This window comes from Bufo gargarizans, chromosome 1 (assembly GCF_014858855.1).
Source record: "Bufo gargarizans isolate SCDJY-AF-19 chromosome 1, ASM1485885v1, whole genome shotgun sequence".
Taxonomy (NCBI): Eukaryota; Metazoa; Chordata; class Amphibia; order Anura; family Bufonidae; genus Bufo; species Bufo gargarizans.
The window spans coordinates 390,129,878-390,155,609 of NC_058080.1; the positions used below are offsets into that span (position 1 = coordinate 390,129,878).

Here is a 25,732-nt window from a genome sequence, read left to right on the forward strand (position 1 = left end):
AAGTAAAGCTGAGGACTGCGTCGTCGGCACTGGCCATGTTGGTGGAGTACTCAAAACACACGTCCTGCATGAAGGCCAACTCATGGTGGTGAAGTGGTGCTGTTCCGCAGAGCGACTCACCCGTGCATGCTGCAGCTGAAACTCCACTATCGCCTGCTGCTGCTCGCACAGTCTCTTCATCATGTGCAAGGTGGAGTTCCACCTTGTGGGCATGTCGCATATAAGGCGGTGAGCGGGAAGGCTGAAGTTATGCTGCAGCGCAGACAGGCGAGCAGCAGGCCCGCACTTTATGCAGCAGCTCTGACATATCGAGAACCTCTGCACCACCAAATTCAGCACATGCGCCAGGCAAAGAATGTTCTTCAAACCGTCTAGCCCCAGAGCTGCTACAAGATTTCGCCTATTATTGCACACCCCTAGGGCAGGCTTGAGGCTCAGCGGCACCAACCATTCATCGGTCTGTTGTTCCATGCCCGTCCACAGCTTCTGTGTGGTTTTATTTTTGTGGCTATGCTAAAGTTGGTGGTGCAGGTTATACTCTGACCGGAAGAGGAGGCAGTAGAGGAGGAAGCGGAATAGGAGAAGGCAACAAGAAACGCCCTGCAATCTTCTGTGATGGAAGGACATGCGCCAAACTGCTATCTGCCTCAGGCCCAGCCACCACTGCATTTACCCAGTGTGCAGTTAGGAAAATCCATGCCCGTGCTTACTGGTCTACATATCAGTAGTTATGTGGACCTTGCCACAGATGGCATTGCGCAGTGCACACCTGATTTTGTCCGCCACTTGGTTGAGCAGGACAGGGATGGCTCAAATGGAAAAGTAGTGGCGGCTGGAAATCACGTACTTTGGGACAGCCACCACCATAAGGATAAGGTTTTTAAAAGTCTCTGTCTCCACCAGACAGAATGACAGCGTTTTAAAGGGATTCTGTCACCTCCCCTAAGGCAAAAAACGATTTAAAAGCAGCCATGCAGCACAGCTTACCTGGATTAGGCTGTGCTGTTCAATCTTGAAATCCGTCCAGCAGTTAGTTCAAAAAACGAGTTTGATCAATGAGGAAATGCGTCCTGAAGGTGCCCAGAGGGGCGTTTTTTTCTTCTGAGAGAGCCCAGTCCCGCCCCTTTTTCAGTGCCCAGCCCGCCTTCCTTTTACTTCCTAACCGCCGCCCCCAGCCTGCCACAGCCTCTCCTGCCTCTCCTCCCCCTCCCTCTTGCCGAACGAAGTCTCGCACAGGCGCAGTACCCACTGAGGGCTGCGCCTGTGCGATCATCAGGAGACTGAGGGCGGCAGCTTCATCTTCGTCACTGGGCATGCGCCGAGCCCAGTGACGTCCGATGCTCGCTCTTCCCTCAGTCAGCAGGGAAGAGCGAGCATCGGACGTCACTGGGCTCGGCGCATGCCCAGTGACGAAGATGAAGCTGCCGCCCTCAGTCTCCTGATGATCGCACAGGCGCAGCCCTCAGTGGGTACTGCGCCTGTGCGAGACTTCGTTCGGCAAGAGGGAGGGGGAGGAGAGGCAGGAGAGGCTGTGGCAGGCTGGGGGCGGCGGTTAGGAAGTAAAAGGAAGGCGGGCTGGGCACTGAAAAAGGGGCGGGACTGGGCTCTCTCAGAAGAAAAAAACGCCCCTCTGGGCACCTTCAGGACGCATTTCCTCATTGATCAAACTCGTTTTTTGAACTAACTGCTGGACGGATTTCAAGATTGAACAGCACAGCCTAATCCAGGTAAGCTGTGCTGCATGGCTGCTTTTAAATCGTTTTTTGCCTTAGGGGAGGTGACAGAATCCCTTTAAAGGAATTTTAAAATGCTGGCATTCAGGGCCAGGGATCGTGGGTGGGTAGGGGGGTACTTCCTCTTTCTCTCCAGTGTTTGGGGGATGGACAGCTGAACGCTTTCATGGAACAGTGTGGACATGCTGGGTGACGGTGGTGGTGTTGCTGCCACATCCTCTGTTTGCGGGGTGGCAGGTGCCACTGTCACTCCAGAGGGGGGAGGAAGAGACCGCTGCAGAAGAGGGAGCAAGAGGAGCCTTTTGTAGTTTTATATTTTTTGTAGTTTTGTATCTTTTGTAGTTTTTCAGGTGTGCACTCCACTGCAGCTCATGCTTTGCACTTAGATGCCTGGTCATGAAGGTGGTGCTCAGGTTTAGAACATTTATGCCTCGCTTCAGGCTCTGATTGCACAGTGTGCAAACCACTCGCGTCTTGACGTCAGCACATTGTCTGAAGAACTGCCACGCCAGGGAACTCCTTGGAGCTGGCTTTGGTGTGCTCGGTCCCTGGGTGCGGTGGGCAGTAGCAGGCATACTAGCTAGGGGACGGCCATTCTGCTTTTCTGCTCCCTCTTTTGCTGTGCGGCTGGCGCTATGGGACCACCACCTCTTTCTCCGAACTGCACACGTCACTCGCATGACCTTAATTCCATGAGGGGTCTAGGACCTCATCATACTCCACATCATCGTCCACCCACTCTTCACCCCTGCCCTCCTTGCCAGTCTGCACACGGCAGAAAGCCACAGCAGTTGGCACCTATGTTTCGTCATCATCATCAGAGTTGTGCTGCGGTGGTCCTCCCATGTGCACATCCTGAAACATAAGTGGTTGGGCATCAGTGCACTCAATTTCTTCCACTTATGGGGCAGGGCTAGGTGGATGGCCCACGGAAACCCCGCCAGCAGAGTCATCAAAAAGCATAAGAGACTGCTCCATGACTTGGGGCTCAGACTGCTTGGCTGATTTGCAAGGGGGTGACAGATGCCTATAGACTGCAGGTGCCAACTCTGGGCTTTCAGCAGGGGACCGGGTGGGAGACCATGTGAAGGATTTGGAGGCACTGTCAGCCATCCAATCTACTACCGCCTCTACTTGTTCTGGCCTCACCATTCGTACACTAGTATTCGGGCCTACAAAATGATGCTGAACGTTCTGTCGCCTACTCGCACCTGAGGAAGGTGTTTCATTAGCTGGCACAGATCAACCACATCCTCTCCCTGGAACAGGAGCTCCACCAGCAGCACCACGACCAGAGCCACGTACCTTATTTGATGCTCTCCTTATTCTTTGAGGTCACCCACTGAACTAACAGACAGATTAACTATATTAATTTCCCTGTCACGTATGCAGTGTAGGTGTACCTCACACAAGAAATGTGTATATGTCACCCACCGAACTAACAGACGGATTAACTATATTCATTTTCCTGTCACGGATGCAGTGTAGGTGTACCTCACACCAAAAATGGGAATATGTCACCCACTGAACTAACAGACAGATTAAGTATATTAATTTCCCTGTCACGTATAAAGTGCACATGTATCTCACATCAAAAAAGGGTATATGTCGCCCATCGAACTAACAGACGGATTAAAGGGAATCTGTCATCTGGTTTGACCATATTAAGCTCTCACCATTGCCCTGTTTAATAAAATACCTTATCTCCTGCAGTGGTTTTCTTTCTTATATTCATGCTTTCATTTTGCTAAAAAAAAAAAAGGCGATCTTTGTATTAGCGGTTGGATCGCACAGGCGCAGGCAGTAGGCGGTACTGCGCCTGCGCGAGATTTCAGCCGGACGAATTGAAGATTCCAGGTGCGTGGCTTGAATGAATTAGCCAACGTAGCAGAGGGGGCAGCGCCGTTAAACTAGGGTGTGGGACGATATTGCATAACGAGGAGGCGTGCTTGGGCTCTAAATTAAGGCGGTCTAGGCACTGCATGGGGTCGTTATTGGTCTCAGATGGTGAAGAATAACACCCCTCAGGGCACCTTCAGGGTTCATTTGCATAATACAAAGGTTTGGCGCTGTCTACGAGTCAGGTTTGAAGTCAAGGGGGCAGCGGCCTCCTTGCTGCAAGTAAAGCTAAGCCCGCCCCTTACCCCTCCTCTCTACAATTAGATGGACATGCTGCCGTGATCGCTCTCTTCTAGCGCATGCGCGGTACGTTGCCTGTTACAGCGTGATAGCCGGGCGTGCGCACAATCGAACTGTCCGCCGCATCCGCAGTCAGCAAAATGCAGGCTGGTGAGGATCACGCTGTAACAGGCAACGTACTGCGCATGCGCTATAAGAGCACTATCACAGTAGCATGTCCATCTAATTGTAGAGAGGAGGGGTAAGGGGCGGGCTTAGCTTTACTTGAAGCAAGGAGGCCGCTTACCCCTTGACTTCAAGCCTGACTCGGAGACAGCGTCAACCGACATTAAAACAGCGTTTTTAACAAGTATGAAGAAACACAAAGAGGAAAGAAAAACATGATTAGCAACACACTGGGGGATCCTGTAAGGTACTGTGGTCGGTTTAATATTCGTTTTGCAGGTGACAGGTTTCCTTTGAAGGGGTTATCCAGGAATTTGACATTGATGGTCTACCCTCAGATGCACCGATATCCAGGGGTCAAGTCCTGGGAAAAAAAGTGTGGGAACTCACCCTAGATCCACTGCAACCCCCCCCCCCCCCTCCAAAAAATAAAAAAGCACAGAAAATCTAGCATGCTGTAATTTGTGCCGCTGCGGACTAAAAAAATAAATAAAAAAAATAACACTTTTAGAAAAGTTTGTCCTAGGATTCGATCTCATGACCTCTACACAGGAGAAGCCAGGCATATGCCCTCACAGCTATGAAAGCTGTCTAGCTTGTTACTTTAAAAAAAAAAAAATATAAGACTTCTACTGTAGGTAACTTTGCCCACTGTGTATGGATGTAGCAGAGCTGGGTGTGTTGGGGCAGCTGTCATGTGTATGGTTGTACACTAGGTATCAGTACACTAGGTATCAGTAGAAGTATCAGAAAAAGAAAAAAAAAACACTTTTAGAAAAGTTTGTCCTGGGATTCGAACTCATGACCTCTACACATTACAGGCAAGGCATTTACCCTCACAGCCATAAAAGCTATTGAGGTAGTTGCTTAAAAAAAAAAAAACTAAGACTTCTACTTATACCTAGTGTACTGATACCTAGTGTACAACCATACACATGACAGCTGCCCCAACACACCCAGCTCTGCTACATCCATACACAGTGGGCAGCTGTCATGTGTATGGTTGTACACTAGGTATCAGTAAACTAGGTATCAGTAGAAGTCTTATAAAAAAAAACACTTTTAGAAAAGTTTGTCTTGGGATTCGAACTCATGACCTCTACACATCAGAGGCAAGGCATTTACCCTCACAGCCATAAAAGCTGTCTAGGTAGCTGCTTAAAAAAAAAAAACTAAGACTTCTACTTATACCTAGTGTACTGATACCTAGTGTACAACCATACACATGACAGCTGCCCCAACACACCCAGCTCTGCTACATCCATACACAGTGGGCAGCTGTCATGTGTATGGTTGTACACTAGGTATCAGTAAACTAGGTATCAGTAGAAGTCTTATAAAAAAAAACACTTTTAGAAAAGTTTGTCTTGGGATTCGAACTCATGACCTCTACACATCAGAGGCAAGGCATTTACCCTCACAGCCATAAAAGCTGTCTAGGTAGCTGCTTAAAAAAAAAAAACTAAGACTTCTACTTATACCTAGTGTACTGATACCTAGTGTACAACCATACACATGACAGCTGCCCCAACACACCCAGCTCTGCTACATCCATACACAGTGGGCAGCTGTCATGTGTATGGTTGTACACTAGGTATCAGTACACTAGGTATAAGTAGAAGTCTTATATATTTTTTTTTAAGCAACTACCTAGACAGCTTTCATGGCTGTGAGGTTAAATGCCTTCCTCTGATGTGTAGAGGTCATGAGTTCGAATCCCAAGACAAACTTTTCTAAAAGACATTCTAAATGAATGATCTCGTAGTGAAGGAGATGATGTCATTAGGGGGCGGGGCGCCATGAGAGGAGTCGCAGGCAGCGGCACAGACAGCTTCCTCTCAACTGAAGCTGCCCCTCCTCCCTTAGCCTGCCCTGCACAGTGCGCTCCGTCTCCCCCTGTGAATCTGATTCAGCCGTGTTCTCCTGACTTGAGGCTGAAAGGGGAACGGCGTTCCTGCCATGAAAATAGTGCAGGAACGCCGTTCCCATGCGTTCCCCCTCCACTCGACCCCTGCCGATATCAGATCGTCGGGGATCCGACATCCTGCCGATCAGCCGTATGAAGAGACTGCAACACTCCATAAGCACTTACGCATATTTCTAAGCCAATTATGTCACCGTACATCGGTCACGTGGCCTAAGCGAAGCTCTGTCCCATTCAAGTGAATAAGCGAAGCTCTGTCCCATTCAAGTGAATAGGGATCAGCAGCAATACCAAGCCCAGCCAGTATACAATCAATGGCGCTGTGCTTGCTAAGGTGTGAGGAGACCGAAGGGCCTGTTCAAATAAAATATGGATGTAGTGCGTGTGTATCCTGCACTTTTGGTGGGACCCAATAAAAAATAAAATGGCTATTTTTCTCTGCCATTGCGGCCCCACAGAAATGAATAGACCGCAGAAACTGCGGATAGGACGCGGACTGAGAATCCAGTCACATGAATGCTCACTAATAGTATGTCTCCTCTCTGTGACTTTGATATGATTGAATTGGACACTGGAAATGGATTTTCTTATGGAGACTATTTTGCCTCAGTCAACCAGTGTAGCAACATGGCCACAGGTACTGACGTCACAACGCATACACCCAGGTATGTGCCAGCACAAGGCAGCTGCATAATAGCTAATAATGAAAATCCGCCCCAAAAAAAACAAATTGCATAAGAAATACACGACTCTGGGTTATTTAACTAGGTAAGCTCGTCAAACGACCCCGCCGTGACGTAGTCAAGTCATTTTTAAAAACGCTAGGACGAATTCGCGAGAACTGGTCTTGGAATATGCAAATAATCAGCACGTGACTCGAGCAGGCCAATGGTAGCGCGCACTGAGTTAGCAAACGTGAGGACGGTTGAAGCGTTGTCAGCCATCTTGGAGCCGGGAGGACGGCTACTCCGCTAATTTTTCCTCTCTTTTTAAAAACGTCAATTAGAGGCTGGTGAGACATAGTTATCCATCAGGACGGTGAACCGGGAGGCTTGACGTTATTAGTGTGACTGTTTCTGTCTGCGAGGAAGAACACCGGCCCAGCTCATCATTGAAAAACATAACGAGGCGGAGGGCGCTGACATCATGGTGCAGTCCTGTTCTGCTTACGGCTGCAAAAACCGATATGATAAGGATAGACCCGTCTCGTTTCACAAGTGAGTAAAGTACGGGACAGAAGTGAGGGGGTCGGTGGGGTTTACTTCTGCGTGAAGCCATTAGTCTCCGCGCTCCGGCTATACACTGACGTGCGCATGCGCTGTGGAGCTTTGTGTGGGCGCGCTCAGCTAGGTGAGAGAGCTCGGGTGCGTGCGATGGGGTTCCTCCACTCTCTGGTCTACCAGCAGGAGCTCTATTCTAGACAGTGCAGTAATGAGGTAGCTAGAATGGACCGACTCATAGAAACGCCATTCTAGTAGACACCTGGAGTAGTGTTGAGCAAACTTGTGTTTTAAGTTCGGCGTCTAAAGTTCGTGTTCTCGAAGAATCGCGTTACGGATTCCGCTACCACGGACCATAACGGAATTTAGAATCCATAACGGGATACTTTCGATAACCCAAACTTTAGACGCCGAACTTAAAACACAAGTTCGTTCAACAGTACCCTGGAGCCATGACGCACTTTTATCAATAGCCATAGACTAGAGATTAGCAAATCCATGAAAATTCTGCACCTGTGATGGGTGTCCAAAAAGTTGAGGTCACTCCCCCCTGCTGTTTGATTGACAGGGCCGGACATCTCACTTGCAGCGACTGCGCGGCTACACTTCTGGGAAGCAGCATACGAACAGTAGTGGAGGCAGAACCTCTGTGCTTGCGCTGCTACTCTAAGCATTGGCGCTGGCGCGAGATTGACAAGGTCAGATGGGATGTCCGGGCATGTCAATCAAAGGGCATGCATATAAATATATGTACGTCTGGGTTCCCATTCGTGCTGTCACTTCTGCTCTGTTATTTGAGAAGAACAACAAATGTGGTGGATCCTTTCTATGATGAATACATACCCATTGACTACATGGTGGTCCGCAGTGCCTCTCTTGTTGTGTCCACCATTTTACTGGACAGAAAAATGCAGCATGAGTTATTCTGTCAGTGCTTTTATCTGACCATTGGTAGAAGATGCAATGGATATCTCCTTTTCGACCTAGCCATGATTACACACACAGGGCAAAGGGTGGACACCAAGACCATCATCGGATGCTTCATGGATGAAAAGCTGATCTTGTCACGGTCATGGATGTGTGAATAAGACCTTTCAGCTATTATAGGAAGGTCCTCCATACAGCAACTCTATTCTGAGACTAGGTCATCAATATTTTACACCTGGAAATCCCTTTAAGCTTTCTATTCACTGGGACTAAGGGGCCTAGGCCAACCCCATAGCATTATCCCTCTGCTCCCAGTTGGCACAGTGCAGTCAGACAGGTAACGTTCCCCTCACATTCTCCAAACCTACACTCATCCATTATATTGCCAGACAATCGTGATTCACTGCTCCACAGAACGTTTCCGTTCCGCCAAAGCTGAGTGACGCCATTCTTTACACCTCTTCGTGTGACGTTTGGTGATGTAAGCTGCTCGGCCATGGAAACCCATGCCATGAAGCTCCTCATGCAGTTTTTGTGCTCATGTTAAAGGGGTTATCCAGGAAATGACAATGAAGACTTATTCTCTGGATAGGTCATCATTATCACATCAACTGGAGTCCAAGTTTTGGCATCCCCGCTGAGCTTTCCAAGGACAGCGCCATACAACATATAGTGGCAGTGCTTGGCCCATTGACTTGAAGGCCTCTCAAGGCCTGGGTGTGGCACCCTCACAGATCTGATACTGATGAACTATCCTGAGGATGTCATAAATATCTTTTCCTGGAAAACCCTTTTAATGTCAGAGGAGGTTTGGAGCTCTGCAGTTACTGAGTCAGCAGAGAGTTGGTGAATTTTATGCACCATGTGCCTCAACACTCAGTGACCCCACTCTACAACTTTGTGGTCTACTACTTTGTGACTGAGTTGTTGTGGTTCCCTAATGCTTGCACTTTACTAGACTACCACTCATAGATGATGCTGGAATATCGTGAACTGACTTGTTACAATTGTGGCATCCTATGACAGTACACGCTGGAACTCACTGCCATTCCAGTGCTCCAGACTAAAAACAATAAACAGGAGCCATTGGCTCCTAAACTGAAAAATTTAGTTGCCAAATTGAAAATATATATATATATATATATATATATATACAGTACAGACCAAAAGTTTGGACACACCTTCTCATTCAAAGAGTTTTCTTTATTTTCATGACTATGAAAATTGTAGATTCACACTGAAGCCATCAAAATTATGAATTAACACATGTGGAATTATATACATAACAAAAAAGTGTGAAACAACTGAAAATATGTCATATTCTAGGTTCTTCAAAGTAGCCACCTTTTGCTTTGATTACTGCTTTGCACACTCTTGGCATTCTCTTGATGAGCTTCAAGAGGTAGTCACCTGAAATGGTCTTCCAACAGTCTTGAAGGAGTTCCCAGAGATGCTTAGCACTTGTTGGCCCTTTTGCCTTCACTCTGCAGTCCAGCTCACCCCAAACCATCTCGATTGGGTTCAGGTCCAGTGACTGTGTCACCAGCAAAGCACCCCCACACCATCACACCTCCTCTTCCATGCTTCACGGTGGGAACCAGGCATGTAGAGTCCATCCGTTCACCTTTCTGAGTCGCACAAAGACAGTACAGTCGATTCGCTCATCCCTAGTTGTAGGTAAATGCTCATGTTCGGCTTGCGAAAACACAGGGCAGTGGCAGTGTAAAGTAAGGCAGGCGGGGAGGAGCGGGACAGTGTGCCATATTGAAGATGGATGGGGAAGAGTAGGAGTAAACAGGATAACCCCTTTAAGGGTCTATTCACACGTACGTTTTTTCTTTCCTGATCTGTTCCGTTTTTTGCTGAACAGATCTGGACCAGATCTGGACCCATTCATTTTCAATGGGTCCTGAAAAAAAATCAGACATTGTGCTGTCCGTTTTTTTTCAGGACCCATTGAAAATGAATGGGTCCAGATCTGGTCCAGATCTGTTCAGCAAAAAGCGGAACAGATCAGGAAAGAAAAAACGGACGTGTGAATAGACCCTAAGTCTGGTGCTGATCTATTCCATTTTGGCTGGGGAATTAAGGAAGGGGCAGGGCTTATTAAACTTTAACATTATTGCTCACTTTGTTGGATATACTTAGGAACCCATGATTTATAAAATCATGTGTTTAACCCTTTCTTAACAGCTATTGCGGAGCTGTTCCTGACACTGCTGCTTTAATTCTGTAATCAGCGCCGGTGGTATATCTCTGTATACTTAGGAACCATGTTTTAGTATAAAATGTACTTCTGTGTTAACAGGATGTAGGTGAAAGATCCTACCCCCAAGCAGGATAGCGTTGAATGTAGGGCTGCAACGATTAATCGATGTAATCGATTATATTCTATAACTGGATTCGTTGTCGACGAATCCAGTTATCGAATAATCGCCGATTCGTTGCTATGCGGGCGGGCGGGCGGTCGCTGCATCTTTATTTTACCTTTTTACAATGACTCTCCTGTAACAGCCAGGCAGAGCGGACGGCGGCGTAATGTCACTCACTCACGTGACACGCCTGCTCCGCCGCCTTCATTCATGAGGTGGGCGGAGCAGGTGCGTCACGTGAGTGAGTGACGTTACGCCGCCGTCCGCTCTGCCTGGCTGTTACAGGAGCGTCATTGTAAAAAGGTAAAATAAAGATGCAGACGTGATTAGTCCGACTTATAAGCATCGGGGCCGGGGCTGTTATGGGGAGGGGGGAGGATCTGTCTATGGCACTGCTATGGGGAGGGGGGTCTGTGTATAGCACTGCTATGGGGAGGAGGGGGGATCTGTGCACTGTTATGAGGAAAGGGATCTGTGCACTGTTATGCCCATAACAGTGCACATATCCCCCTCTCCATAACAGCGCCACCCACAGATCCCCCTCTCCATAACTGCGCCACCCACAGATCCCTCTCCATAACAGCGCCATCCACAGATCCCCCTCTCCATAACTGCGCCGCCCACAGATCCCCCTCTCCATAACTGCGCCACCCACAGATCCCCCTCTCCATAACTGCGCCACCCACAGATCCCCCTCTCCATAACTGCGCCACCCACAGATCCCCCTCTCCATAACAGCGCCATCCACAGATCCCCCTCTCCATAACTGCGCCGCCCACAGATCCCCCTCTCCATAACTGCGCCGCCCACAGATCCCTCTCTCCATAACTGCGCCGCCCACAGATCCCCCTCTCCATAACAGCGCCACCCACAGATCCCCCTCTCCATAACTGCGCCACCCACAGATCCCCCTCTCCATAACTGCACCACCCACAGATCCCCCTCTCCATAACTACGCCACCCACAGATCCCCCTCTCCATAACTACGCCACCCACAGATCCCCCTCTCCATAACTACGCCACCCACAGATCCCCCTCTCCATAACTACGCCACCCACAGATCCCCCTCTCCATAACTGCGCCACCCACAGATCCCTCTCCACAACAGCGCCATCCACAGATCCCCCTCTCCATAACAGCGCCATCCACAGATCCCCCTCTCCATAACAGCGCCAGCCACAGATCCCCCTCTCCATAACTGCGCCTCCCACAGATCCCCCTCTCCATAACTGCGCCGCCCACAGATCCCTCTCTCCATAACTGCGCCGCCCACAGATCCCCCTCTCCATAACTGCGCCGCCCACAGATCCCTCTCCATAACTGCGCCGCCCACAGATCCCTCTCTCCATAACTGCGCCGCCCACAGATCCCCCTCTCCATAACTACGCCGCCCACAGATCCCCCTCTCCATAACTACGCCGTCCACAGATCCCCCTCTCCATAACTACGCCGCCCACAGATCCCCCTCTCCATAACTACGCCGTCCACAGATCCCCCTCTCCATAACTACGCCGCCCACAGATCCCTCTCCATAACTGCGCCGTCCACAGATCCCCCTCTCCATAACTGCGCCACCCACAGATCCCCCTCTCCATAACTGCGCCACCCACAGATCCCCCTCTCCATAACTGCGCCACCCACAGATCCCCCTCTCCATAACTGCGCCACCCACAGATCCCCCTCTCCATAACTACGCCACCCACAGATCCCCCTCTCCATAACTGCGTCGTCCACAGATCCCCCATAAGTGTCGTCCACAGATCCCCCATAAGTGTCGTCCACAGATCCCCCATAAGTGTCGTCCACAGATCCCCCATAAGTGTCGTCCACAGATCCCCCATAAGTGTCGTCCACAGATCCCCCATAAGTGTCGTCCACAGATCCCCCATAAGTGTCGTCCACAGATCCCCCATAAGTGTCGTCCACAGATCCCCCATAAGTGTCGTCCACAGATCCCCCATAAGTGTCGTCCACAGATCCCCCATAAGTGTCGTCCACAGATCCCCCATAAGTGTCGTCCACAGATCCCCCATAAGTGTCGTCCACAGATCCCCCATAAGTGTCGTCCACAGATCCCCCATAAGTGTCGTCCACAGATCCCCATAAGTGTCGTCCACAGATCCCCCATAAGTGTCGTCCACAGATCCCCCATAAGTGTCGTCCACAGATCCCCCATAAGTGTCGTCCACAGATCCCCCATAAGTGTCGTCCACAGATCCCCCATAATAGTGTCGTCCACAATTTGTTTTAATATGGCCTTTGAACATATTTTTTCAAGTAAGATCATATAAACCTCTCTGTTTTGTAATTTTGTCGTTTTTGCCGATTAATCGTAGAAATTAATCGGCAACTAATCGATTATTCAAATAATCGTTAGCTGCAGCCCTAGTTGAATGCAACTACTTAGATGTTCTTTTCTGTCCCCAGTTTGGGGCATATGCCAGGTGACTCTCCTGACATATGCTGTTAGTTCGGGTGACGTCACATTGTTTGGTCAGGACTTGGGACTTTAGTACAGACTCTAATATGTGGCCTTATTACGTGCATCTGAATGAAGCTTATGTGCATAAAGGTTATCAGCTTTGAATTGAATATCCAAGACAAATATTTGACGCTTTTCTGATTTATTTGTTTCCAGGAGTATTACGCTAATTTATTGTTTCTTTTTTTTTTTTTTTTTTTCTTTAGATTTCCCTTAACTCGGCCACTTCTTTGTAAGAAATGGGAGGCTGCGGTCAGGAGGGCTGACTTTAAACCAACCAAGTACAGTAGCATCTGTTCTGACCACTTTACACCTGACTGCTTTAAGAGAGCCTGTAACAATAAGCTACTCAAGGATAATGCTGTCCCAACGGTGTTCTCTTACACAGATATCAAGCCAGTGGCGGTAAGTTAAAATTCCTGTTTTGACAATGTCTTGGAGTATCAGACACTATCGCCTTTTCCATGTTTATTATCAGTGAATATACGGACCGAACACGAATATGTGATACAGTACCTAAGCCAGTGCAATATTTAAACACCCATAATCCACCATACATGTACTGCAGATGTCTAGAAGGGGTTAAAATGCCACCAGGGGAAAATCTGAACTGTTCAGTGCATTTTCTTGATAAGATTTACTAGCTGAGAGTTCTTTTTTGGGGGCCTGAGGGGTACGCTTTCTCATGATGGAGAGCACCTAGTATGTATGAGCAGTATTGTAGGCCAGGCAATGTTGCTCTGGGTTTCTGGGGAAAATATACACAAATTAGCATTTCTTACTTCTGCTAGCATCAGAAAGACTTAGGCCTCTTTCACACGGGTATTGCGGGTGACGTGCGGGAAAAGATGCGGGTGCGTTGCGGGAAAATGCGCGATTTTTTTCCCCGCGAGTGCAAAGCATTTTAATGTGTTTTGCATGCGCGTGAGAAAAATCTGCATGTTTGGTACCCAGACCTGAACCCGGACAGAAGTTCAGGTTTGGGTTAGGTGTTGTCTAGATTTTATTATTTTCCCTTATAACATGGTTATAAGGGAAAATAATAGCATTCTTAATACAGACTTAGTAAATTAGGGGTGGAGGGGTTAAAAAAATAAAATTACAATTAAACTCACCTCATCCACTTGTTTGCACAGCCCAGCTTGTCTTCTTTCTTCTTCTTTGATGACCTGGGAGGAAAAGGATCTTTGGTGACGTACGTCACTGCGCTCATCACATGGTCCTTCACCAAAAGAAAAAAAAAAAATGCCTGTCTGATGCCAGCAGAAGTTAAAAAAAACCGACTAATTTGCATATATTTCTTTTTTTTACCAGAGCAGTGTTTCCTGGCCTACAATACTACTCACGCATACTAGCCACTTTCCATAATGAGAAAAGGTACCCAGTAGACATTGAATATATTTTTCCCAAAAGCCTAGAGTAGTATACTACCCTCACTCTCGTCAGACATGAAATACATTTCAACAAATTTGCCTTTTAGTATCGTTATTTCTAGCATTTTATACGGGTTTTAAATATTTCTGCAGCCAAATACCACCCAAAAAAATTATTGTAAAAATGCCTGAAATTCATGGCTTTTTTTCCTTTTACAAGCCAAAAAATGTCAGTTTGCATCTATCATATTATCCTCTTAACCCCACCAATCAGACTACAGTTTGTTCAACTGGAAAAGTACAGTACTGTTCCAATCAAACAGGGTTTGGACTGTGGGAAAGCAGGGGAGAGGGCTCTTTTTTTTTAGACCTTGTCGACATTTCTGTGTCAATTTGACATTTGTGAAAAAAGCGTCCGTGTTTCATCTGTGAAGATGTCCCTGAAGGATCAGTGGTTTGGTCCATTTTTATCCTCCTTGTGTCATCTGTAATCCACAGACATTGCTCAGCTGAAAAATTAATTTCCAGAGCATCTCCTATTAGTCTTCAGTGAAAAATGGATGCCATCCTTGTTGTTTCCTTGATTTTCACGGACTCCTAGACCTTAGTGGGCGTGTGTGGTCCGCATCCCGGACCAAAGTAGTGCATGTCTATTTTTATATATATATATATATATATATATATATATATATATATATATATATATATATATATATATATTTTTTATTTATTTTTTTACTGACCCAGTAAAAAATACTGATGTGTGAACAGACACATTCAAGTCAATGGGTACGTGTGCTGTCCGTGGAAAATACAGACAGCACACGTCAGTGAAAAAACGGAAATGTGGATGAGGCCTTAGGCTACAGCTGAGCTACAAAATGAAACCAGGATTGTAACGGTAACTCATATCTCTAACCTAGAATAACGCCCCTTCAGTTAGCTGTAATCTCAGCCATCGTGGAGAAGGGGGCCAGTGGGGGATGTACTGACAGTATGCAGGAAGAAGACTAGAGAATTCGATTCTCAACACTTTGACCCCAGATGGAGAGACAGAATTGTAGAGCAATTTTGTGCAAAATTAAGGCCACACCCTTCCCTGCAAGGCTCTGCCTCTTTTTCACTTAAGTTAACATAGTAACATAGTACATAAGGCCGAAAAAAGACATTTGTCCATCCAGTTCGGCCTGTTTTTGGAGCAAGTCAGAGGTATAGAAACCATAGTTGTGCCAGTTTGTGCTACTTTTTAGACAGACTTTAGGCACACACATTAGTGAGTCTGGACCATGGTGTGCAAAAACGCCAGAAAAACCACCACTAAAGTACCTCAGAAATCATGGGTAGCACAATAAAACCTGCTTGCATTTTTTTATGTTTTGCATACTACACACAATTTTTGCATTTTTCTTCTACATACCGAATATACCCAAAAGGTGATAAATGGATTATAATGATCTATAATGCTGTATCTCTGCACAACCTCAACTGTATTGATTTGTACTGACATAATGCTGTCAGTACAAATCATTTCAGAAAATGCCTGGCAGAAACACAATAATTAAAGAGAGCCTGTCACCGATTTGACATTTATAGACCGCTTACATAGCGCTGTAGCATAACTATACATGAGTCAAATGGTACCTTTTGTTGTGTCGTTCTGAAGTTCAACAGAGGCAAAATCGCTGTTTTATTCATATGTAAATGAGGGCTGTAAGTGCCCAGGGGCGGCATTCGGGCTGTAAGTATCCAGGCCGGTCTGTCTTCTCACACAACTCCTCCCTAGCCTGTTGCTTGGCCCACCCTATAAGCCTCTTGCATCATCCAGTTTACTGGACGAGATCCCGCTGGCGCATGCGCACCATATGGTCATCACCCTACACATGCCCAGGCCGGCTGTGAACTGCACACTCGTGGGATCTTGGCCAGTACACTGGATGACGCAAGAGGCTTACAGGGTGGGCCAAGCAACAGGCTGGGGAGGGGTTATGTGAGAAGACAGACCGGCCTGGGCACTTACAGCCCAAACGCCGCCCCTGGGCACTTACAGCCCTCATTTACATATGAATAAAACAGCGATTTTGTCTGTTGCACTTCAGAACAACATAACAAAGGTACCATTTGACTCATGTATAGTTATGCTACAGCACTATGTAAGCGGTCTATAATGTCAAATTGTGGTGACAGGCGCCCTTTAATGCGGTGCACTTCTGCCCTTCTGAAACTGGCCTATGGTGTGCAAATGGGTTAAAGAGCCTCGATGACACACTATATTTTCATAGAAGGAAACCATTTATCACCTTCTGGTTATATTCAGCATGTCGTAATAAAATGCTAAATTGTGTACACTAAATTAGCCTTAGTGTAATAGTACCGTATGTTCTGACAGTGATTGGGTCGGAGTGGCGTTCCTTGTAATGGTGATAGCTAAAGTTGGTATCACTGTTAGAATCTGACAAAAGTGATCAGGCAGTTGATGAATGGAATAAAAAAAATACCTAAAGTACAAATCATGCAGAAAGAAACAAGGTCTCATATAGTGAAGTTGATGCAAGAGTCAAAGTTTCAGAAAATTGTTATGGTCTTTAAAAATAACATTTTCTCTGTCCTTAAAGGGGTTGGCCACTTTCTGGCTACTATTGACCAATGTGTATGTAAGATGATTATATGAAACTTACTCATATAGCCTTCGTTCATATTTTGTGCTATTTGCTATATTTCATAAGCCATGCTCTCTTTTTTGGCAAATCTTCTGTCCTGTCCTAAAGATGGCTGCTGACGGAGGGTCATGTGACCAGACACATCATACAGCCCTCTCCATTCAAACACACTACACATGCACCAAACTCCAGATGTCATGTGCAGTGTATTGGAGGAGACTGATTGATATGTTTGGTCACATGACCCTATATCGTCAGCCATTTTATGGACAGGACTTCTATGTGGACAGCAAAAAAGACTTGGCCAACAAGGGACGTACTTTATGAAATACAGAAAAATATCAACCAAGGCTATACTTGTAATTGTCATATATTCATCTTACAAACGAATTGATCAACAGTATCCAGAAAGTGGCCAACCTCTTCAAATCTATTGTATCTATTACTTGCAGCAGCGCTCCAGATGGTGACCAAAACGGTCTGAGACCTATGTAGTAGTAAAAGCCCAGAGCTGGCGGGCGTGATGACGTCATCGCGTCTGCCTGTGCCGGGACGCAGAGCACTGATGTGTGCGCATCTGCGACGCACCATCCCGGGCCGTACCAGCAGCAAATGAGCGACGGCGAAAGGACACAGGTGAGTAAAAGATTACTGGGGGGACATTACTGGCCGGAAGGGGGGCACTGGGGGGACATTACTGTCCGGAAGAGGGGCACTGGGGGGGACATTACTGTCCGGAAGAGGGGCACTGGGGGGACATTACTGTCCGGAAGGGGGGCACTGGGGGGACATTACTGGCCGGAAGGGGGGCACTGGGGAGGGGACATTACTGGCGGGAAGGGGGGCACTGGGGGGGAGGGGACATTACTGGCCGGAAGGGGGGCACTGGGGGGGAGGGGACATTACTGGCCGGAAGGGGGGCACTGGGGGGGAGGGGACATTACTGGCCGGAAGGGGGGCACTGGGGGGGAGGGGACATTACTGGCCGGAAGGGGGGCACTAAGGGGGAGGGGACATTACTGGCCGGAAGGGGGGCACTGGGGGGTAGGGGACATTACTGGCCGGAAGGGGGGCACTGGGGGGTAGGGGACATTACTGGCCGGAAGGGGGGCACTGGGGGGGAGGGGACATTACTGGCCGGAAGGGGGGCACTGGGGGGGAGGGGACATTACTGGCCGGAAGGGGGGCACTGGGGGGGGGGGACATTACTGGCCGGAAGGGGGGCACTGGGGGGGAGGGAACATTACTGGCCGGAAGGGGGGCACTGGGGGGGAGGGGACATTACTGGCCGGAAGGGGGGCACTGGGGGGGAGGGGACATTACTGGCCGAAAGGGGGGCACTGGGGGGGAGGGGACATTACTGGCCGGAAGGGGGGCACTGGGGGGGAGGGGACATTACTGGCCGGAAGGGGGGCACTGGAGGATTGTGTGGGGGGATAATTGCAACTTTGGGGCATATTACTACTGTGGAGGCAGTGTAGGAGAAAATTACTATGTGCAGGCAGTGTGGGGCATATTACTACTGTTGGGCTGTGTAGGAAAAATTACAACTGTGGGAGCAGTGTGGGGGGAAATTACTACTGTGGGGGAAACCAAATTACTACCGTGGGGGAAACCACTATGTGGGAGCAGTGTGGGGGAAACCACTATGTGGGAGCAGTGTGTGTGGGGGGGATTACTATGTGGGGGCTGTGTGTGGGAAATTACTACTGTGGGGGGAAATTACTACTTTGGGGGCAGTGTGGGGGGAAATCACTATGTGGGAGCAGTGGGGGGGATTACTGAGTGGGGAGGGGGAATTACTATGTGGGGGAAATTACTATTAGGGAGGCACTGTAGTGGCATTTCTATTACAGGGACATATTTGGGGACACTATACAGGCATTATTACCTGGAGAACAATCTAGGATTTTATTATTATTACTGGGGGCACTTATAATAGCTGTAGACACTATATGGAAATTTTTTCTACTGGGGTCACTTTCTTTTCCCGCAGTATACTACCTGGGGCATTGGGGAGCACAATGGGCACAGTTCTTGGGAGTGACAGGATAACACTGTCGGGGCACCAAGATGGGGATATTGAGGGAAAAATTTAGAAATCTAACGTGTCTGTGTAACAAACTCTGTAGAGATGAGATGCGGCTGAAAGAATTAGTCATGGCGGTCTGGGTCAAGTGGAGAAGAGGAAAGCGAAGATCTACATGACAGAAGATGTCACTAGATGTAAGAGGAATGTGGGAATGTGGTGCTGTATTCTCCTATATGTAGTGCTGACTCATTATTGTGACCTGCGTCTCCTCTTCTCCTCCAAGTCCCTTTTTTATTATAATTATATGCATTTTAAATTTGGCTACTAAAAATTTAATTTGGCTCCTAAATCTTTCTATTTAGGAGCCAATGGCTCTTGGTTATTATTATTTTTGTCTGGAGCACTGTGCAGCTATTAATAAGAATTATTAAACTATTGGCACAGATGTTCAATGGTTTAATATGTATAATCAAAAGTTTTGTTCCCCACTTGATTACATTTATATAGGAAATACTAACTACTGGGGGGTTGTTCTAATACTATGGTCCATGGCAAGTCCACTCACTTACTTGCCAGCCCTGCGGAGGGTTCCCATTTACACAGGAGAACTAGCTCATGCGAGGTCTGTCCCCAATCTGTGTAAATGAATGGAGGCTGGACAAAACCCTCAACCAATGAAGAGCAGCACTGACAAGCATGTAAACATGAATTTTACAGGACAGAACTAAAGAAATGACAATTTTAATACTATAATAAGTACTCCAGGTATATATGTACCGTTCATAAATTTCTGTTGTTTATTTTAGAACACTAATGATGTTAAAAAAGAGGAACAAAGTGCACCTGTCCCGGCCGTTCCAGAAATAGACCCTGCTATTGGTTTGCTGCTGCCTCCTCCATATACTCCTAGTCATATAGCAGTGATATGTGACCACAACTACACAGTAGAAGATACTGTCCAGCAGAGGAGGAGAATACAACAGCTGGAAGAACAGGTTAATAAGCTGAGAAAAAAGCTTAGAATTGCAAACCAGAGGTGCCGAAGACAAGAGCGCAGTCTGGAAAAACTGGAAAAAGAAGTGTTAGATTATAAAAATGGACCCGGCTTTGTGATCCTCCCCAGCAACTATTTTGAAGTGTACAATGCGAGTGAAAGAACCGAGACCCCCACAATTATAAATATCTAATCCTGGAGGTAATTGAATTGACCACCGTTAATGAGGACCTGTCACCTCTCCAGACATGTCTGTTTTAGTAACTACTTGCTTTTCCAATGTAGCAACAATTCTGGAACATCTATTCCTATGTCGTGCTGTTACTCTGTTATTCCTACTAGAGTTTTGTGAATGAATTCCCCCTTCTGCAATAAAGGTCCAACTGGGTCTTACCAGTTGAAGGTGTGTCTTCCACTATTCAATCAGTGCTGGCAGTGCCAGATCGTCCAGGGCACCCCCCCAATTATTAATACCTAGATGGACCTTTATTGCAGACTGCTGGCAATTAATTTGTAACTTCTAGTAGGAGTAATCGAGGAAAAGCAGTCCTAAGAATAGAAGCCCCAGAAGACTTATTTCATGTGGGATGCAAATAGTTATTAAAACAGACATATAAGGAGAGCTGACAGGTCCTCTTAAAGAGGACCATGCATGGTTTTGTGTTCATTTAGATAAATACCTTTACTTGCGGTGTAGGGGCCTTATGCTGATGCAGATTAAGGTGAGTTCAATTATTATTATATTTTTTTTTTTTCACCTCCAGTCCTATTGTACCAAGCATTCTGTATTAAGAATGCTATTATTTTCCCTTATAACCATGTTATAGTCCCATAGAAATGAATGGGTCCGGATTCAGTGCGGGTGCAATGCGTTCACTTCAATCGTTGCACCCGCGCGGAAAACTCGCCCGTGTGAAAGGGGCCTTATGCTGAGCATCGGTAAAAGGAGGAGGAGACCCCAGCGTTTCTCAATGGGCGTCTTCTTCTCCCTGGCTGTGAGAGGTCCAATCACAGCGGAGAGAGTCACAGCTAGGAGAAAGCCCTAAAAAAAAAAAAAGCTCACCTTTTCCCTGGCTGTGACTCTCTCCGCTGTGATTGGACCTCTCACAGCCAGGGAGAAGGAGACGCCCATTGAGAAACGCTGGTTTCCCCTCCTCCCTGTACCGATGCTCAGCATTAGCATACTGAGTGCGAAAACTGCGGGGAGGGGGGGGGGGGGGGACACAGCGGGGCGCAAGAGCGATATTTAAAAAAATCAGGGGGGGTATTTATCTAATTTAATACAAAACCATGAAAGGTCCAAGTGCAGATCCATTATAGCATAACCATTGCTGAAAATAATTTGCTGCATTGTTTCATTGCATTTTGATAGAGGAGCTTCTAATCTCTCCTGTCTTGTCGGAGTTGCTATGCTTCAACAGCTTTTGAAGATCTGAAGGGATCACATACCACCAATAGTAAAACTGGCTTATATAACTCACTACCAAACCATTCATGAAACCTTGTTGCTACTCTGTAAAGCATTTATAGATATTGGTGAATAGGTTAAGTGTAGTGATCGTCTTATGGTTGCTTAAGACTTCTCCTAACGCTGTTGTCTGCTTCCACAGCTTTATGTCCAAACTGATTTTTGTTGTTTGTTAATGGCTTGTTGATTGTTAAGGGTATTAAGATTTAGGGTAAGGTGCCCGGAGCAGCAGTGGGGTGGCAGAGAACCATGAGAACATATGTTTAAATGGCTGTGTAGTTTTTCAAGATCACGTATTGTTAATGAACGCACTGATTTTTGGGTAAGGGTTCAGCTACACGGCAATACTTTTCACAGCCAGGATCACAGGGGCATCATAGTGTGGCGGTGATCCAATAGAAAAGAATGGGGTCGCACGTGTGCCGCTACTGCGGCCCCTGAATTCCCTGTTCAGGGGTTGCAGTCACAGCACACATGCAACTCGCACTGCAACCTTGTTCATTTCTATGGGATCACTGCTGCACTGTGATGTCCCTGTGAGCCTGGCTGCGACCTGTGTCGTCGTGTAGCCTTACCCTAAAACGGCCATTTTGCTGCAAAACTGTGCCACCACTTAATTGGAAATCTGTGCTGTGTTGTCCTGCCCTCAAATCTTATGATCTCTCATGATGCACCTGAATGTAATTTATAGAGGGGTTTGTCCATATAGCGTAAAGAGCAATGACGTTTACAGGTAAATTTTGGAAACAATCTATTCAGATGCAATATCAGAAGTGTACCGCAAAAATAATCTGCAAGATACATCTTGTAGGGTACTTTCACACTAGTGGCAGGACGGATTCAACAGGCTGTTCACCCTGTCAGATCCGTCCTGCCGCTATTTCGCCGTGCCGCCGGACTGCCGCTCCGTCCCCATTGGCTATAATGGGGAAGGGGGCAGAGCTCCAGCACAGCACGGCAGTGCGAGGTGAGAGGCCGCCGGACTAAAGAGTCGGACATGCAGTACTTTTAGTCCGGCGGCCTCTAGCTGTGCACTGCCATGCTGCGCGGGAGCTCCGCCCCCGTCCCCATTATAGTCAATGAGGACAGAGCAGCGGCGCGGCGAAATAGCGGCAGGACGGATCCGACAGTGAACAGCTTGTCGGATCCGTCCTGCCACTAGTGTTAAAGTAGCCTAAGTTTCCAGTGTATATTTAGAAGATTATACAAATTGAGAAATAATCTGCAGTGTAGCCTGCAAAACTGCACTTTGTCTTCGTTGGTGACCATTTTTTTCACCACTTCTTCTTTTTTTTTTTTTTTTTTTTTAAAGTTGTAATTCTGATATCTGTATCAAGAGTGAAGACATTAACTTTTTGATATAGGTGAATTTAAAGATAGAATTGTCCTGTTTTTGTACTACAACTTACATTAAAGTTACAAAAATAAACACAAACCATTGTCTGGTGTTTATTTAGGAGATTGCATGGTTACCGTATTTTGTGCTTTATAATATGCACCTAGGTATTACAGGAGGAAAATCAGAAAAATATATTTTTCATTAGATCCCAATCTGTATCAGACCTCAGATCAGACTCCCCAATCTTTATTAGTACCTCAGATCAAACTCCCCCAATCTTCATCAGACCTTACATCAGGTCCCAATCTGTATCAGACCTCAAATCAGACCCTCAATCCACATCAGACTCCTAGTCCTGTCAGACCTCAGATCAAACCCCCAATCTTTTTTAGACCTCAGATCAAACCCCCAATCTTTTTTAGACCTCAGATCAGAATCCTCAATCTGTATCAGACCTCAGATCAGAATCCTCAATCTGTATCAGACCTCACATAAGACCCCATTCGTTATCAGACCTTAGATTAGACATACAATAAATGAACTTACCTCTCCTGCTCCAGACTGCATGCTCTTCCTGCACTCACCGCTCCCTGGCCTTCTTCCAGGCCCCACACTGCACTGTGACCTGACAACGTACAACTTCAGGTCATAGTGCACATCTATATGCACTACATCCTGACGTTGTAAGTAGTCAGGACACAGTGCAGCACGCCACCTGGAAGAAGACCAGGGAGTGGTGAGTACAGCCAGTACTAGCAGCGCTTCACTTCCTGCACCTCCTACATTATAATAAACTCTTCCATAATGGAAGCATTCACTAGTATTTGCTTTATAAGATACACTGGTATTTTCCCCCAAAAAACATGTGTCCTATAAAGCGAAAAATACGGTTAATGTTTTCTATTTGTGTTCGGGAAATATTTTACTAGCTGTCCATTGTACTTTAATGCCTAAACATTGAACTTGTGATTGTGATTTTCTTTCAGTAATATTGACAAAAAATGTATAAAACATTTTGCAAAACAGTTTGCATGATCCGATCTAGCTTGTATGGTAGGTGCGCTTTGACTAAAGCCTCATTCATTTTGTGGGGTTCCGTTCCATGCTTCCATTCCGCAAAAAGATAGAACTTGTCGTATCTTTTTGTAGAACGGACGGATCGCGGACCCCATTCAAGTGCATGCAGCTGGCCCATGGTCGGTGCCTGTTTGTGTAAAAGCTGCCTAAGGCTGGGTTCACACCTGAGCGTTTTACGCGCTGTAAAACGCTCAACAGGCAAAAACCAATGCTTCCCTATGGGCATGGTTCTCACCTGAGCGTTTTACAGCGCGTACGTACGCCCTACGCCCCAAGAAGTACAAGAGCTTCTTTGGGGCGCATTGTCGCACGTTCCTGCACATAGACCTAGCGGGAACGCGCGACAATGGGCGTTTGCTTGTTTCCTCGCACGTATGTAAATGCCCGATAAGCACGCTTGTAAACAGCGCTTATGGGGTACGCTTATGTGTGAACCCGGCCTAAGGTAAAAAGATCTGCACCTGTTCTGTGTTTAGAGCCGCACCTGGATTTGGCTCACAATAAGGGCTCATGCACACAAACTTTCCTTTCTGTGTCCGCCCTGTTTTTTTGGATTTTTTATTTTTTTTTGCTGACTGTATGCGGTAGCATTAATTTCAATGGGTCCGCCCCCCAAAAAAAGCAAGTTATTCCGTCTGCATTCCGTTTCCGTAAGTCCATATTTCCGTGCTGCCAAAAAATACATGTCCTATTATTGTCCGCATTACGGACAAGGATAGGACCGTTCTATTAGGGGCCAGCTGTTCCCTTCCGCAAAATATGGAATGCAAACGGACGTCATCCGTATTTTTTGCGGACCGCAAAATACATATGGTCGTGTGCATGAGCCCTAACTGATGGAAAACACTGACTGAATACTGTGTGTGAATAAGGCTAGATGCACACGACAGTATGTGTTTTTCATCCGTATGTTTTTTTTTTTTTGTTTTTTTTTTGGCGGATCTATTGTAACAATGCATATCCTTGTCCACAAAACAGACAAGAATAGAACATGTTCCATTTTTTTTTTTTTTTTTTTGCGGGGCTTCGGAACAGAGCAACTGATGCAGACAGCACACAGAGTGCTGTCCCCATCTTTTGCGGCCCCATTGAAGTGAATGCCTAAGGCTACATTTACACGAACGTATGTGTTTTGCAGTCCTCAAAACACTGATCCGCCAAAAATACGGATGATGTCCGTTTGGCATCCGTATTGCATCAGGTTTTTTTTGTTTGTTTTTTGTAGATCCATTGTAACAATGTGTATCCTTTACTGCAAATTGGACAAGAATAGGACATTCTATCTTTTCTGCGGGGTTACGGAACCTACATATGGATGCGGACAGCACACGGTGTCATGTCCTCGTTTTTTGCGGACCCATTGAAATGAATGGGCCTGCATCCTATCTGCAAAAAAAACAGAACTGACACGGAAGCAAAATATGTTCGTGTGCATGAGGCCTAAAGCATAAAACTGCTAGATCGACTGAGGGGGAAGAGTAGATACACTATTGTCTGCAATGGAAAGCATAAAAAAACAGTTCCATACGTTTTTTGATGGGGCAGTTTTTTTCTGCTTCCATTAATTTCAGTTGGAGATTCAACGCTGATTCTGTCCCAAACGGTGTATGCTGCTTCTTTTTTCCACATGTAAAAAAACAAAAACAAAGTAAGTGCTGCTTCCTATTGAAATAAATGGGATGCTGTTTTGAGGTGTTTTTTTTAGCTGCTTTAGGGGAGAAAAAGTGTGACCTGGTCCTTGGGCCTCTTTCACACGGGCGTCATGTTTTTTTCCCGGATAAAATGCGGGTGCGTTGCGGGAAAATGTGCGATTTTATTTTTTATTTTTTC

The 25,732-nt window shown here is 46.7% G+C and overlaps 1 protein-coding gene across 1 annotated transcript; it reads left to right on the plus strand.

Moving 5' to 3' along the window:
• The first annotated feature begins 6,296 nt into the window (after window positions 1-6,296).
• On the plus strand, window positions 6,297-21,001 carry THAP1 (THAP domain containing 1). Its single transcript, XM_044285696.1, has 3 exons — window positions 6,297-7,178; window positions 13,169-13,367; window positions 19,831-21,001. The coding sequence occupies exons 1-3, from the start codon at window positions 7,108-7,110 to the stop codon at window positions 20,209-20,211; spliced, it is 651 nt and encodes a 216-aa protein (XP_044141631.1). The 5' UTR covers window positions 6,297-7,107; the 3' UTR covers window positions 20,212-21,001.
• Window positions 21,002-25,732: the final 4,731 nt, after the last annotated feature.

Bases quoted from the DNA above. Each gene is read 5' to 3' on its own strand.
- THAP1 (XM_044285696.1), top strand. From the start codon at position 7,108: ATGGTGCAGTCCTGTTCTGCTTACGGCTGCAAAAACCGATATGATAAG. The intron at 7,179-13,168 runs GTGAGTAAAGTA...TTTTTTCTTTAG, and splicing joins AGACCCGTCTCGTTTCACAA to ATTTCCCTTAACTCGGCCAC. The intron at 13,368-19,830 runs GTAAGTTAAAAT...TGTTTATTTTAG, and splicing joins CAGATATCAAGCCAGTGGCG to AACACTAATGATGTTAAAAA.